This window comes from Acromyrmex echinatior, chromosome 16, assembly GCF_024713525.1.
Source record: "Acromyrmex echinatior isolate Ae372 chromosome 16, ASM2471352v2, whole genome shotgun sequence".
Lineage (NCBI taxonomy): Eukaryota > Metazoa > Arthropoda > Insecta > Hymenoptera > Formicidae > Acromyrmex > Acromyrmex echinatior.
In genome coordinates this window covers 7,749,682-7,762,138 of record NC_141867.1, presented here as the reverse complement: position 1 = coordinate 7,762,138, position 12,457 = coordinate 7,749,682, and the positions used below count along the sequence as shown (strand labels likewise).

General features: G+C 35.4%; 1 protein-coding gene across 1 annotated transcript in view; it reads right to left on the bottom strand.

Moving 5' to 3' along the window:
- The window catches only part of LOC105143963 (colorectal mutant cancer protein), a 76,930-nt gene extending 64,702 nt beyond the window's left edge, over positions 1–12,228 (bottom strand). The window contains exons 1-2 of the mRNA XM_011052575.2: positions 11,520–12,228; positions 8,836–9,229 (exon numbers count right to left, since the gene is read on the bottom strand). Coding sequence (XP_011050877.1) covers positions 8,836–8,945 — 110 coding nt within the window. The 5' untranslated portion in view covers positions 8,946–9,229; positions 11,520–12,228. The remainder of the gene's footprint in view (positions 1–8,835; positions 9,230–11,519) is intronic.
- Between the last annotated feature and the right edge of the window lie 229 nt (positions 12,229–12,457).

The following is a 12,457-nucleotide window of genomic DNA, read 5'->3' as shown; positions in this document are numbered from 1 at the left end:
GAGCACATGGCTTTATACAGGATGTCCCGAAGTTCGAGGACAATATTATTACAGCGTAAAACTTCGTGAAAAATTAAATCGAAAAGTTCTCTATCATTTTGCAATTTTCGCAATTTTCCAATTAGAAAATGCAGTACTGAAAAGTTAATAAAAAATTCTGAAAAAATTCTTAGAGCTCTACGAAAAGAAATTAAACATTTTTGTCTCTTGCTGTTTTTCTAAAGTTGATAATACTTGAGTAAAAAATTATTCCAACGATATTTATAATAATAATTAATATCTTGTCGATTATTCAAGATTATTCGAAGTTTCACGTTGTAATAATATTGTCCTCGAATTTCGGGACACTCTGGAAAATAATCTTTTTATCTTCTTTTTTTTTCAATACACATAGTCTCTCAATTATTTTCTACAGACGTTAAAGTACCTATATATAAAAAGTACAATGTTTGTATACTTTCTAAAAATGAAATTTAAATGAAATTGAAATAAAAATTAACTCAAACATAAACGACTCATCATGTGTAATAAATGACCAGAAAATTATAGTGTTAAGAGTTAAGTTCTAGATCATAGCTGTGCGATAACGAAAATACGAGAAGGTCACATGTGATATCGCGAGTTCTGTAATCCGCGAGACGACGATGGTCGATGATGGGTCGATGATGGGTCGACAAAACGAAAATTTCTATAACGGTGAACGAAGCGGGATGTATCCCGACGGTGTCGGAAGGAGGGAAAGCATAAATAACGATAACTGGTCGGGACGATTTCGGGATTTATCGCGGACGAGTCGAACCGAGGCGAAATAAATGAGAGGACTGTGAGAGAAGAGCAAGCTGGATGGGCGCAAGCTGGCCGTGCGTAACAAAATTACGAGTGCTGAATCGCGTGTAAAAACCCTGGCCATGGAATGGTTTCGACGAAATTGCCATAGAACTCGTGTTTGCGAGTAGTTCGAGGATTCTGATCGGCGGTTGGATTTTAGGCTTTTACGCGCAAGTCATCGAGTCACTGAATAATTCTAAAGAACAGAGTGGGAAGCAGAGATTGCTCCTCTTACAATATCTCAAAGTAATTGATTGGATGGGCGGAATAAAGGCCTTATAAATCTTGATTTTAATAAAAATTAAAATAACCCGCTACTTTTTTATTATACACAAATGAGTACAATATCAAATGAATTTATGTAATGTCTGTAAGAAGTTACATATTACAATACTTCTCTATTACGATCAATATTATATAAAAAAATTAATCTTTGGTAAAAGGGCCTAAATAGAATCACGCCTTTATTCTACTCATCCCCTCAGTTGAAAGATATCTTGCTAAGAATGATATTAGCACTATGATATTATAATAGACTATTTAAGTATTGTATTCTATAATATTCCAACAACACTGAGAAAAATGATTTTGTTAAAGGAACAAATCAAGAAAACAAATGTGATATTTGTTTAAAAACCGATCGATTTGTGCATCGATGGCTTCAAATTAATTCGTCAATGTAACAAATAATTTATATATATATATATATATATATATATATATATATATATAAATAAAAGTTGTAGACGATTGTAGGATCTCAAATCGTAAGAAATTGACCGATTCTAATCAAGTATTCTTTCTATATTTGACTGTGATTGATCAGTTTCCTACAACTTAAGACTCTACGATTTCTATGTAAACGAACTTAAAGTCTATCCAAAAGATAGGTCAGATTCTATATAGTTTGCTTCTGTTAATAATTGGTTAGTATAGCAGATTAGCAGCAATCACAACAAAATTTGTCACATATTTATCATTTGTTAAAGGTACTAATGGCTTGTTAAATTAAACAAAATCCTTTCTCTCAGTGAAGAAGAGACAATGTTGTTTATCCTTATCTATGTATATTAAAGACAAATGGTCAACTTGCTATTTAAATAAGAAAAAAATAAATAGTTGATATTCCAAATTTTATTATTTCAACTTTAATTTATGTGTTTCAAGTCCGACAGTATGTAGCGAGTTTATATATATATATAATTGAAATGTATTTAAAATTGACATATAAATTATTAGGCACCAAGATTTAGCTTCGATTGTATTTAGTCCTTCACTTATTTAACTTATTTCTAATGTTCACATTATTTTGTCTATCTTTTGCGTATAAATAGTGCATACTACGTGTATATCATTGTTACGCATACAATCTTTTTCGAGCTTGTACGATCAGCTCTTTTTTATTTCTTGTCCAATGTAAATCAAGACGGTAAATGCCGCTTTTTTCAGAGCTCCGAGCGCGAGTCGAGACGTATCGATTCGGACGACAGAACGCCGGTTCCTCTCTCGCAGTATTTCTTTCAGGAGAAATTTCCCGCTATGCTTACGCGCTCCATCGCGTACAAACAAGCCTGGGAGCCTCAGCAGCAAAGTAAATCGCCTGGTGCATCTATTATTCCGTCAGCCACGTCGCAGTCAAGAGAATCTCGGAATTATAACGAGAACGTCCGCCGGCGAAATCTCGTCGCGCGCGCGAATCATTCATGAGTCTAATATTTCGTACGCCGAAGGTACGCCAAGTTGAATAATTGTTACCGCTAGCCGATACTCTTATCCAATCGGTGCTTGCCAAGTATTTTCGATATTTAAAAAAAAAATGTTTTCTAATATTTCATTTGATTTTTTTGTTTTATACTGTATTGACATATCTCGCTCTCCTATTTCAAAAGTGACGGTTCAAAAAATTAAATTTCCTAAAAAAGAGGAAAGGTATTTTTTAACTTGACAGAAAATTGATCAAATATCGGCAAAAAAAAAATATATATATTAACATGAATATATTTTTAAAACGTCATTTTTGGCATTTTAATTTCATGATTCTTAAAAATCACTTTTTGAGTTATGACAATTCTTAAATTAGTTATTTTAAACAATTGAGTAATGTTTATATATACATAACTCATTCGTAATAATAACTAAAAAAAAAACCAAATTTTTAAAAATTGTGTTATTTTTTAAATAAACAATATCGGTTTGGCGTTCAAATTCCGAAAAGTGAGACTTTGCGTTACATTTCAAGAATTTCTTGGAACCAATAATTTTGTTCCCATATAGCAGGTGAAACTTGCTTCCGCATTCAAAACTATCCCTAGAGAGAATGCTTCTAAAATTAGAAGAAAGTTTATTCTCAAGGTAGATCGTTTATATGAAGGGCGTGGGCGAGGACAAGAAAGAATTATCGGAGTCGTACTTATTGCCGACATCTGTGAACACGCGGTTTCGACTTGAGCAACGATCACTTCGCTTCTTTATTCCAGCGGAGCTGCGGAATCCACGGCGGAGGTGGAATTTTACGTTTACGACTATGCTTTCGTTGCACGGAAATCCGTAGCATTACAAGGAATGCTGCAACCGATATTCGCCGACTGTATTTTACACGGTAGAGGAAAATCAACCGCAGCGAAGAAGAGGGAAAGAAAGATGCGGAAAATAAAAGGGCACACGAGCGGAGGTGGAATCAGAGATGGAGGGAGAGAAATGCCGATAAACGAGCTCTGCAAGCGCAAAGACCCGGCTTGACTGCGTGAACGAGCAGTCGTGGGTACGACTAAAACGACAAGCGAGGGAGAAGAAGGAGAGAGAACCCGATCACGGTGATGGTGTGACTCACTTGCCATAAAATGTGGGGGAAGCAACGTGCACCTCCCCCTCGCCGCCGGGTCAACCCTCAGGATATCGTAGAGGGTTTGCCATCGACGGAATCGACCCTTCCTCCGCGTTGCGCTTCCTTCGCCTGGCTTCTCTTCGACTCCTATCCGCTGTTGTCAGTCGGTCCATGTCAGGAAAACGCACACAATTGCTTCTCACGGCGTTATACGTGAAATACCGAGGCTGCGCCCCCGGAAAATTGGGTCACCGGTTCCCAATATCGACGCAAGACATTCGGTCGGAAAAATTCAATGAGTAGAAAAAAATCTATGATAAATGATTTTTACTGTCTGGATTTTTATTCACTGGAATATATCGGCAAAATACTATACAAATGATTAATATGTAACACTATGTTCACATAACTTTATTTAAAGAAAAAAGTTTTTCGTTACTTCAATTAATAAATTCTGATAATTACTGCGGTTTTAACTTTAAAGGAAAACAAAATTAATTAGTAGTGATCAAAAGTAATTAATTAATATTAACACAAAACTTTGTAATAAAAAAATCTTTTCTAATTCGAATTAATAAATAAGTACATTAAAAAAAAAAATCTTGGAGATGTATAAATGATGGTATTAATTTTTAATAAGGATATAATAGAAACGAAATAAAAAATTTTACTAATATAGTAGATGGAATGTATAAGAAATTATAGAATATCATACGTTGCATAGTTTGCACTAAAAATTAGAAATATCGATTAAAAGACTTTACACTTATTTTATAATTTTTAATAAAAAAGATAAAATCAATTCTTTGCCAATATTTTTTCAAAATATTATTTTTTCCCGAGAGTCGAAGAAATATTATCTCATATTAGTGTGGTAATCTGTCATTAAAGATAAGACTGGGGACAGGAGAAAATGAGTAAAATTTCAGAATATTACGTGCACGTGAAAAGCTGATGGACGCGTGCGATGTGGAAGGCTGAAATGTGCATCACGTGCAGCGAAACGCATTGCAGCGACGGCGAGAGCTTAGATATGCCGAGGTTACGAAAGTACGCCGTAATGAATGCCAACAAGTCGGGAAATATTGTCCCGTTCTTCTCTTTAACGTGGAGGAGAAACGATGGCTGCCGGGTTTGCTCTCTTAATTTGTTTGTGGAACGCACACTCTCTTCCACCCTGCGGCGCTCTTCCGGCTGCCTCACTACTTGACGAATCTCACTTAAAAACGCGTTTGTACACGGAGGACTAGAGCTTTATGCATCGCGTGGCTTGCGGAGTTGAAAAGAAGTAAAACAATAATAAATAAACGAGAAATCGCGCTTGGGCCGAGTGATCGCTATAAAACACTGCGATGAGTATCCCCCGTGCAATAAATTATTCCTCGTTAAGAAATCGATGTTACTTCCCCCGGGGCGATAATTAACGACATAAAGGTAATTATTATCGGGGGAATAGTGGTTAATGATAAATCATACTCCTGCGTTCCAATCTCGCAGATGCCGCTCGCGACCTCGAATCGAAGGATTAATCTCGGAACAATCGCGCGAGATTTTGTTAAAGAGATTGTAAGGCAGATGCAATATATGTTAACAATTACTTGAAAAAAATTAATTTAGATTATTCTAAATTGCATTTAAAAGTAATACAAAAAAAATTAGAGACAGTTGACCATCTGGATCAAAAGATATTTCAATAAAAAGTAATATTTTTTTAATTTATACTCTGATAGAAATATATGAAAATGTTATAAAATAATGATAAAAATCTTAATTTTTTTTTATATAAATACTTTATGAGTCCAAAAGTATTTATGTAAAGTTTCATTGAGATGCAGACATTAATTGTTCAGTAAAAAACAAAATATTTATTATAAAAATTAATTGATGAATCTCAATGAAACTTTGCATAAGTCATTTTAATACTTCAAATATTTATATTCAAAAATTTAGATTTTTGTTATTATTTAAAAAATTTTTGTTTGTAACAATAAAACTAATATCAAATAAAATAAATAATCTGTAAAAATGTGTTGCTCAATAAAAACAGAATGTAGAACACAACTTTCACATGTATGTAGTTTGTTTAATGCATAAATATTAATATATATGTGTGTGTGTGTGTGTGTGTGTGTGTGTGTGTGTGTGTGTGTGTGTTTTATGCCCTTACAACCTTCTTAACATCGCCTGCGCACCGCAGAGAGATTTCTTGGAAGATCCCATCGTTTTATCATACATCCGGTAAAATTAAATCGTCGACGATAAATCTCGTCTGTGAGATTAAAGTGCGTACAAAATGGTACGCTAATGCATTGTTTTGAGCGTGAGCATTTTTAATTTTCTATCGGTTAATGGGTTTTTCTCATTACGCGTGATTTGCAGAGTCTCATTGGACAATTTGGAGTAAGTGTTCTTACTTTGGTTTGACAAGTAAACTTAACTTTCTATGACTCGCTGAATTTGCTGAAACTTGATATATTTGTAGAGCAGTCAAAAATAATATTATAACAGACATACTTTTTTATATCGGCAATGGTGCAGGTTTAAGGGCATAAATTACCACATAAATTAGCTTGAGTACTTAATTTTCCTTGAATTTTAGCTCATGATAATTAGCTCACGAAATTTGCACACTTTATTATTACCATATAATTGCATAATGCGCACATAGTTTCTAAATTTTTAAAACAATAATTTATATTGGATTATCAAAGTTTTTCTTGTAAATAGTATCACTTTTGTTATACAAATAATTAAATAAATTTATAAATCTGTAGATAAAAATATATAAATATCTACATACGTATCTCACGATACACAATATTCAAACAATTTCTAAATTATTAAATTTCGAATCTCTCAATATTCTATAATATACGTTATAGATAGAATATTGGGAGAAGTTTTCGAAATTTAATTTAGAAATTATTCGCAATATTCTATTAATATTCGTTATTCGCAATATTATATTATATAATAAAGAATCATTTCCGGTCTTACTTGCAGAAATGAATTGGTAGAAAAAGCGCGATTAAAAGCGGAGTATTAAAAACGGAGTATCTACTCGACAGAATTCTCACCCGCCTTCTGACATATATAAATGTAGTTTGCACAGTTTACAGCGTGTGCGGAACGGAGTTTCGTGTAAACATTACAAGTAATACGCAGAAAGAGAAACCGTACAGATGTAATTTTACCTTCATAAGTTTACCTATGGCAGGAACCTGCGTATCTACGAACCGCGATGGAGACAATATAGACCGTAATGCTCGACGAGCGCGGTAAAAAGTGCACCTTTAGCTTCACCGAAACGAAATAAAAGGTAGCCGCGAGTTCCACGTATGAGAGTACGAGCCGTACGTGTACGTCGCGCTGGAAATGCAATATCGAAGCATCGTTGAGCGGGCCACCCTCCTCGAAAAGAAAAAAACAACGGGAAAACGTATCGAGACATCGATAACGGAAACGACGAGCGAGGAACAAAATGGATAGATAGACCGATGGAACGGAACGTCCTCGACGGCAAAATTTAATTTAAGAGCCGCTCGCAAAAATCACGTATTTTCGAATTTTGTAACTCTGTCAAACAGAGAGAGAGAGAGAGAGAGAGAGAGGGAGAGAGAGAGAGAGAGAGAGAGAGGGAGAGAGAGAGAGAAAAAAGTAATAGAGAGAAAAAGAAAGTGATAGAGGAAGAGAGAGACTATTTCTAAATTGTTACTTTTACGAAACAGACAGCCCATTCGATGTGTGTGTGTGAAGCAATGAGAAAATATTTTCTCGATTTCACAAGTTGGAAAAATAAAAAGAAACAATACGACAAACGGTTATTAAGTGATCCATAGTCCGCGTTTGTTCTACGGGAGATGCTCATCCTTGTAAATTATCGCCAACTTATTATTTCTCTCTCTCTCGCGTTGTATTGCCTCGACTATTCCGACGAGTTTGTACTCTCACCAAAGTTGCCGAAGAGTAAAAAGAAATATGCCGCGTCAGTCGCCTCTCGTTCAATTCCCGCGAGAATCAGAGCTCACCACAAAGCGAGGAGAGTATGAAAGAGAAAAAGAGAGAGAGAGGAGGGGGGGAGGGATAGCTCTAATTAATTGAAGGAATAATTAAAACGTACATGCCAGCGGCAGGCGCGGTCAACAAGCTCTTTCCATTCCACGCGATACCAGTCATTGTTAACTGTGCAATCGCGCGAAGGTTCGCGCGCCAAATTCGCTGAATTTATTTGAATTTAGTGGAATTTATTTGATCCCATAGAGAAATGCGAAATAACGTTGTATAAGTAAATTTGAGCGATCTGGAAAAATCAGATTCATGTCCGTTTCCGTTAATATAATGTAGATTAACTTTAATCTCAGCTTAACTCTTCATCTTTTTCTAGTTCTTAGAAAAAAATGAAGAATAAGTTGAACCGAAATTAAAGTTAATCTACATTCATGAAAATAGGCATCAACGGATTCTCAAGAATATCGGTGTGAATTTAATATCTATATACATGCGGTATCTATATAATTTGTTTTAATATTAACACCAATGTTTTTTTTAACGTGCACCTCCAATTTTTGGCGATACATGTCTATATGAGAGAGAGTACTTTCTTCGATGTATTGTATAGAGGAAAGCTTCCTATTATGAGATAGGCGCCTAATAGCGGTGTATCTGCTAAATTAATAAATAAATTAATAAATTAATATCTACTGGTTCTATCATGAATTTATTGCTTAGATTGAAAACTATTTAGTAGAAAATTTATTATTATCCTATATATGCTTGATTCCAACTACCTGAAAATGAATTCTGGTATAATCTATCACATACTCATTTTTCGCGTACGCTGGCTGTGTTTGTTTGTATTTTAGAAACAAATAAAGTATTTGAATTGCAATACTGATATACTTTGTGTTTTATTGTCGATTTCTCGAGGCACCTCATATTAGGAGCACAATTTTTTGACTTTGGGATTTGCTCACTTTTTATACTTCTTTAATTTTCAAAAAAAAAAAAAAAAAAAAATAGAATTTGAATTAAATTTTATGTAACGTTATCTTAAAGCTTATTAAATTGCCTTCAAAATGATCTATTATTTTTTAAAATTCTGCCTACAGACTTTTAGCATTTACCCAAAATGAATTCTCATAATAGGGGCCTTTCCTCTATTATTCCGAACGATTTTCGCTCACCTGTCGATGTAGCCATCGCCGTCGCCGTCGCATGCCTGGAACAGTTTACGAACGCGTTCCTCGTCGCAAATGGAGCCCGTCTCGCTTTCAGCATCCGCGGTCTGCGACATCTTCTCACTGGGGCCCACGCACAGCCGTTTCGCAGCAACGAACGGTCATCGGTATCCTTGCCGATCGCCTCGCGTCGTCATCCGCCACGCGACGCTTCATTTGTCCGAACTTGCCTCCCGCGAGTGTCAATTTCGTGCTCGGCGGAGCCTCGCGCCTGTCGAGGATCTCTCGGATTGGGAATACGGAGAAACTCTCCCGCGCGTCTCTATTTTGCGACGTGCGACGTACGGAAGGCCTTGAAACATCGCCGTGGCGAAACAACTAGAAGTATCGCGCGACAGCGCTGAAATAGAAAAATCAATGCATTATTAAACACACTGTTATATTAATTAATCTAACTTGAGTCGCCATTGCGCTCCTACACAATATATTGGTATTTTATTGTTTTACTTAAAACAATGGAGTTAAATAGTTGAAATTGCACTGTTAGAAATGTTCTTAAATTTAATTAAATTTTAAGTTACACAATTTGAATTTATTTTATGACATTACATTAAATTTAATGTATTTATAACTAAAAAGTATATTTGTGTACATATACAGTTCACGTCTTTCAATCCTGTTTTGGCATTGTGTTACTTTCTCGGTTATTTTTACGTTTATAGCCGAAATATGCGAGTTTTTCCAATTTCTTTTTTTAAGCTGGTCCGGTTCGTTCGATTATGGCCATGAATGTATATAAATGACCAAGAAGGTATAAACGCGATGCCTCAACAGTGGAAACGATGTCGTAGGGTTGGAAGGCATTAATTGCGCGAACTGTACATAAAATTTAATGTATTTTTCATGAAATTTAGTGTAATTTTCATAAAATTTTATTAAAAATACATCAAATCTTTGTACACGTTCATTACATTTAAGTAACTAAATTTTGTAACTTAATTTTCAGTCCAATCATTTATTATTTTTAATTTCATTCATAACCACGCTTCATTTACATGTGAAGAAACTCGTGGTTGCATTTCTAATAGTGTAGAAAATGTGTTAAATTTGACACTATAGATTCAACAGCGCATGTCCGACACGATAAGGATGCGTTCAAGGAGATGTTATTAGTATTATTTGTGTCATTCTGTCTTTATCGTTCATTAGATATAAAACAAGGATAGAAACGAAATAGCGCTAAAATCAGCTCCTCGAATGTAGCCGGAGCGAACTGACCGCAGAATGCAAGCAAATTGAAAGAAAATTTGATCAGAAAAATACAGCAGATTCCATCTGTGTTCGCTTTAAACTCTATTCTACTAGCAAAGTCTGTCGATATAAAGTCTGTTGATAACAGATTGGCGATAGAAATCGAGTAGAATCTGTCGAACGCAGATTTCTGTGCTCAATTTCTGCAAACAGCCGATTTGCTATCAACTCATGTAAACAAATTCTGTTATATATTCGTGGTATTCTGTCGCCAGTATCTGATAAATCTGATATAAAAGATTTTGCATCAAATTTATAATCTTCCTACCAATAAAATTTGTCAGCAGATGCTTTGCAAAATCTATTCAAGCAGTTGATTGGAAAACTTATAGATGTGAATCTACTTGGATTTATCTTTGAGCTTACAAACAAAAAAAAGCTGTGTCCGTAAAAAGTCAATGAAGATAAGGATATACTCTAAAAAACATGGGTGTAGATTTACACCATAGTTTAAATTATTTAACATCAATATATTAAAACAAATATGTTAAAATCACATCACTGGTATTTATATCAATCCAATCACACAAACACAATGAGAATTTAATGCCAACATAGAATTAAATCCACACTATGTTGATGTTGATACCAACATGGTGAGTATTATATTTTTACATTCATGATTAAATCGATACCAATACTTTTTAGAGTAGACTTAGTGATAGAGTAGTGTCCATTTCAACGAATGTAAGTTAACTTTAATTTTGCTTTAATTTACTCCTTTTTCTAATTCTTAGAATTAGAAGAAGATAAAAAGTAAAACTGAGATTAAAGTTACATTGATAGAAATGGACGTTAACCGTTATTTTTTGTTGATCGGATCAACAGCGATCGATTATTTGTACGAAATTATTGAACGTATTGATTGATAGCGATAGCGTATCCTCTACATTTATTAAATTCATAATTTAAATTATATTCAATTAAAATTACTTTTAATCATTTCTATAGATCGCTATTGATTCCTATTCAATATAAAAGTATCATTAATTTAATTAATAGTAAAACAATGGAGTATTAGGTTATTCCATTTTCAAATAAACTGTGATGTGATAATTTACCTATTAGATAAACAAAAAAGTGAGCACTTCGGCGAGCTGAAGTTTACTGGAAGGTGGAACAACCCAATCTTATACAAATGAACAATTAAACAATTAAATAATTAAACAATTAAACAATTTAATAATTTTATTAAATTTGATTCAAATTTAATTTATTATTTATTAAGTATACGTTATTTATTTTGAAACTAACACAAGCAATTTGAGCACAAAAATGGATTGGTTTACGTTTTGATAGACGCGAAAATTACAAATGATAAACGTTATTTAACTCAAAAGATTGAGTTACCATTACTCCTTTGATAACAGTATACTCACCTCATCGTTATCTCGACTGACCCTATTTTCTTAATCGGATCGGGAAGTGAGAAGACGAACTCGCGCCGATAGCGAAATCAGCGAAATCAGAGAAATCAGACATTCGATATCGCGATTCGACGGTACGCGGAACGCGGGTCAGCGACAGATTCGTCGGTTGCGAGAAGCGTTCGGAAGGATTTCGAAGCCGACAAGAAGCGAAGTGGAGGTGGCGTCGGAGGAGGTGGAAGAGGACGGAGGACTATCGCGGCACGTTGTCACGTCACGCGTTCCGGCCTCGTGTCATCGGATCGGAGCTCATCCAGGATTCCGAAACAATCCGAAAGGGCGATCCTCCTCTCGTTCGCGGGAGAGAGGAATTCCTTTCGTCGACGCGCGGCCGTCGCCGTTCTATTTTTGGATGCGCGCGGCGGATGCCACCCGCGGTCTCGCGATCGCCGATATAAACAGAAATCCGTCACGGAATCGCGACGCGCCTCGCCGTTTTCTTTTTTTCTGTTCGATTCGTCACTCGTGACGATGACCGATCTCGCGGAACGTTCCTCCCGACTTTGACGCGACCGTAGCGCGTTCGTTACTCTTCGCTCTCTCGAGCACCGAAAACTCCGCAGACGCCAGTCCGCCACGGTGTCACCGAGTCACTAACCCTAACCTTAAAACTAAACTCACAAGTTACCCCATCGGTCCTGTCCGCCACCCGCGACTGATAAAAACTATCGATTGAGCCCGCTGCGGTCAAAAAACTCCGGCCGGTCGATTGCGATGACATCTCGCGAGTCGTGATAGAATTATCAATAACTCTCATTTATGATGCAGCCTTGACTCAGTCGATCTATACTCGATTGCTACAATTACCGACAAACGATACTATATAATATTTTTAATATTTGAATAATATATTATTAAATGGTTTCGTATTATATGAATGCTGCATAAAT